Source organism: Carex rostrata, chromosome 21 (genome assembly GCF_964058835.1).
Source record: "Carex rostrata chromosome 21, lpCarRost1.2, whole genome shotgun sequence".
NCBI lineage: Eukaryota > Viridiplantae > Streptophyta > Magnoliopsida > Poales > Cyperaceae > Carex > Carex rostrata.
This window is the reverse complement of record NC_135938.1, coordinates 8,125,905-8,129,652: the sequence shown is the minus strand read 5'-3', so window position 1 is coordinate 8,129,652 and position 3,748 is coordinate 8,125,905. Positions and strand designations below refer to the sequence as shown.

At 38.1% G+C, this 3,748-nt stretch overlaps 1 protein-coding gene across 1 annotated transcript; it reads right to left on the bottom strand.

Annotated features, from left to right (window-relative positions):
- Positions 1-378: 378 nt before the first annotated feature.
- LOC144573386 (uncharacterized) lies at positions 379-3,256 on the bottom strand. Its single transcript, XM_078323166.1, has 4 exons — positions 3,196-3,256; positions 955-3,103; positions 485-875; positions 379-400 (listed from the first exon to the last, which is right to left on the bottom strand). Exons 2-3 carry the CDS (start codon positions 3,097-3,099, stop codon positions 522-524), a joined length of 2,499 nt encoding a protein of 832 aa, XP_078179292.1. The 5' UTR covers positions 3,100-3,103; positions 3,196-3,256; the 3' UTR covers positions 379-400; positions 485-521.
- Positions 3,257-3,748: the final 492 nt, after the last annotated feature.

The window sequence follows — 3,748 nt, the reverse complement described above, 5'->3', positions numbered from 1 at the left end:
GCAGAAAGATGCTGCTGCCTCAATACCAGCAGATACAAGTAATAAAAATGTGATACAACTTAATAAGATACATTAATGCATGTCATAACTTCATACAATAAAAATGTCTAAATAAGATACATTAATGCATGTCATAACTTGATACAATAAAAATGTCTAAATAAGATACATTAATGCATGTCATAACTTGATACAATAAAAATGTCTAAATAAGATACATTAATGCATGTCATAACTTGATACAATAAAAATGTCTAAATAAGATACATTAATGCATGTCATAACTTGATACAATAAAAATGTCTAAATAAGATACAATAAAATGAGTACAACTTAGTTCCAATAAAATGAGTACAACTTAGTTCCAATACAATAAAACGAGTTTATCGAGTCGATGCACCTGTTACAAGATGAGTACAACTTAGTTCAAATAAAATGGTAATTAATGCATACGAATTGTCTTTGAATTTTTAAATTGTTATACCTGAATGTCTTGCTGTATTTGACCCTTGATTATGTTGTCAAGCATTTCGTCTCGTGGCAGGGGTCTCCATTTTGTCCATAGTCATTATTCTTCGCTTGTGTTTTCTCCTACCCTTATTTACTTTATCTGGATCTGGCCTTATAATAGGCCCATTCCACATTGGCCAATCTCGTTTATTTCCAAATCCATTGAAATGACCAGACCAAGTTTTTATATAATTTTGTAAGCTGTAATATGGGCTAACATAGTCGTTTGGATTTAGCCTCCTCACGAAACAAACTGCAAGAACATGGTTACATGGGATTCCTGTTAATTGAGGTCTCCGACACACACATGTAGGCATACCTTCTGGAGGGAAGGTAACATCATACTTCACTTCGCCCCGAATACCCTTCAATTTAAAAATAAAATTTTACATCAAATGCATTACATGAAAATAAATATTTAGATTTATCAAATTTTTGACTTACTGTCTCGAGAAGTCCATTTGTATCAATAACTTCATAGTTGTTATGGCCATAATACATCGGTCTTACATTATGTTTCCTTGCTTTCTCATTACGACGATGTAAAAGCAGTGTAATGTTCAACGAAAAATCTAATCCATTTGCCTCCCACCCAATTGTGGCCTCCCGCCTATTTACAAACCAGTCGACGCACTTGTAAAATGTCTTGTCAACAATTGCACACACAGGTAGTTGTCTGGCAATCCTAAATACACTGTTTAGTACCTCAGAGCCATTACTTGTCATTATACCCCATCGGTTGAGGAATCCGTCATGCACTTGTGCCCACTTATGCAGAGCCAAAGGCTCTGCATCAGAGTTGCGGAGCCGTTTACCAAATTTCATAATATAGTCATGTACGGCTGCATCTCTTTGCAAAATCCTATCCATCCCCTCTTCAAATCTCCAGATTTTTTTCTTCGCAACATATTTCTTGAATGCCGTTTTGATCCACTTTTTAGGGTATCTTTTCCAAATATTTTCACAAATATGCTGTGAGCACAATCGGTGGACAGCTTCACCTTTTTCCTCACACCATCCCAGATTAGGAGCCTCAAACACCCCTCGTATACCAAGGTGCTGGTCCGAAATAACACATATTTTTCCTGGCCCAACAACATTGGTACGCAACCAATTCATAAACCAACCCCAATTTTCTATAGACTCTTTTTCACAAATTGCAAATGCAAGTGGCAAGAGTTGCTGCTCTGCATCGTAAGCACAAGCCATAAAAAGTTTACCCATGTATCTTCCGGATAAGAACCCGGCATCAACACTAATAACGGGTCGAAGATGAGGCCATGCTTCAATGCATGGCCCAAATGCCCAGGCAACCCGGTTGAAAATATTGATATCAAACTTGGTTGATGGTTCATGCTCTATTAGGTACTGTGTACCTGGATTAGACGCTTTGATGGCACCCAAAAATGATGGCAGCACCTCGTAAGACTTCTCCCAACTCCCAAACAAGTCTGCAATTGCAAGTTCCCTACCTCTCCACAACTTGTTATACGAGGGCACTACTGTCCCAAATTTAACTTTAACCAGATGCTTGACCATTTTAATGCTTAACTCCAAATCATCTTTCAAAGCCGGTTTAATAATATCAGCAATTACTCTAGCAGTCATTTGATGACTATCCAACCTTTCAGCACTTCCAAAACATGTGTGAATAAACGGGTTGGTCGAAATTGTCCATGCACCTGTTGGTACTTCAATTGCATACAATTTCCATTTGCATTTAGAAGATTTACATTTAACTCTATACTTAGTTCTGTTGCTGTTTAGCACATCTAACTCTGTGTTTCTTGGTAGGTGAAAATCAGCAAGTTCTGATATTAGTTTGGCTTTGGATTCAAACATTTGACCTTCAGCAAATTTTTCATCTAACCTGGGGGGGTTCGCAAAAAATGCACGATCCGCGTATGGCATTGGCAATTCATCGTTGAATGAAGAACATGGATGCTTAGGTCCTCGGTTGAGAAATGGGATCGACTTGTGCCAATCCTTCAATATTTCTCGGTCGTTCATTTCAGCCTCCGCTTCGTCCATATCTGCGTTCCATTCTTCATCCGAATCATCATCATCAAAAGAACTTCTATCAGATTCTGTGTCTTGATCTGATTGCTCACAAAGGTCATCACCGGCCTGAACCGGAGGTGTGTAGGTGGGTACAGGTACACTGCCCGAGTTAGGATCAAAGCCGGTTTGAACCGACGGTGTGTTACTACCTCCAGGCAAACTATCTGGACACGGATCATAACTGGTTTGGTTTCTAGCCTGGTGCGCCTCAGCTACCAATTCTATAACCTTAAATCCAGCCACTTGAGCTGCAGTTTGTTTAATGACATCCCAAGTTTCCTCATTTTCTATCCGAAATAGTGAGAAATGGTACGATCCGGGCGGTGCTGTGTTCATACGTACCCTGATTGTCAATTTGACTCGACTCGGAAGCAATTCAAGTCCAACGTATATTTGCCGTCTTATAATAGCAAAACTGGTAGAATCAGATACGGTAAAGGTAAATGCAGCCCCTATGTCATAACCAATACCTGTTGAAGTGTTTTGGAGATTTCCACCATAATACACATTGATCAATAGCAATGACATTTTGCTGTAAAAAAAATCAAACACTAAATTAACTTCAAATATTTTTTTTCAATTTTACAACACTAAATATAAATATATGAGTAAAAAAAAACTCACAATAATAATCAGAAGATGATACTGAGTACAATGGTGGTGGCGATCTGTTCATATGACCACTACAAAAATCAAACACTAAATTAACTTCAAATATATTTTTTTTCAATTTTACAACACTAAATATAAACATATGAGTAAAAAAAAACTCACAACACTAATCAGAAGATGATACTGAGTACAATGATGGTGGTGATCTGTTCATATGAGCACTTCTCAATTGAATTTGAAAAAAACGAAATAAAGAAAAAAAAAAAAAAAAACAATGGCGTCTGGGAAGTGAAGAAGAGAGAAGACAGAAGAGAAAGGTTCGGTGTGAATAAAACATAAATCCTACACCGATGCATGGAAACGGTGCAGAAATGAGCTCCACCGGTCCCTAGGAACGGTGTAGAGTTTAAATACAACACTAATGTACAGGTGGCGGTGCATAATTTACCTCCACCGGTCCCTAGGACCGGTGTAGAGAGTTTGTTTTGCAGAAATGAGCTACACGGGTCCTAGGGACCGGTGTAGAGGTAGCATTTTTGTAGCCGATCGTGTGGCATGGTTATTA

Coding starts and splice junctions, on each gene's coding strand:
- LOC144573386 (XM_078323166.1), bottom strand. CDS start 3,099: ATGTCATTGCTATTGATCAATGTGTATTATGGTGGAAATCTCCAAAAC. Junction 876..954: donor CAAATGGACTTCTCGAGACA/GTAAGTCAAAAA, acceptor TTTAAATTGAAG/GGTATTCGGGGCGAAGTGAA.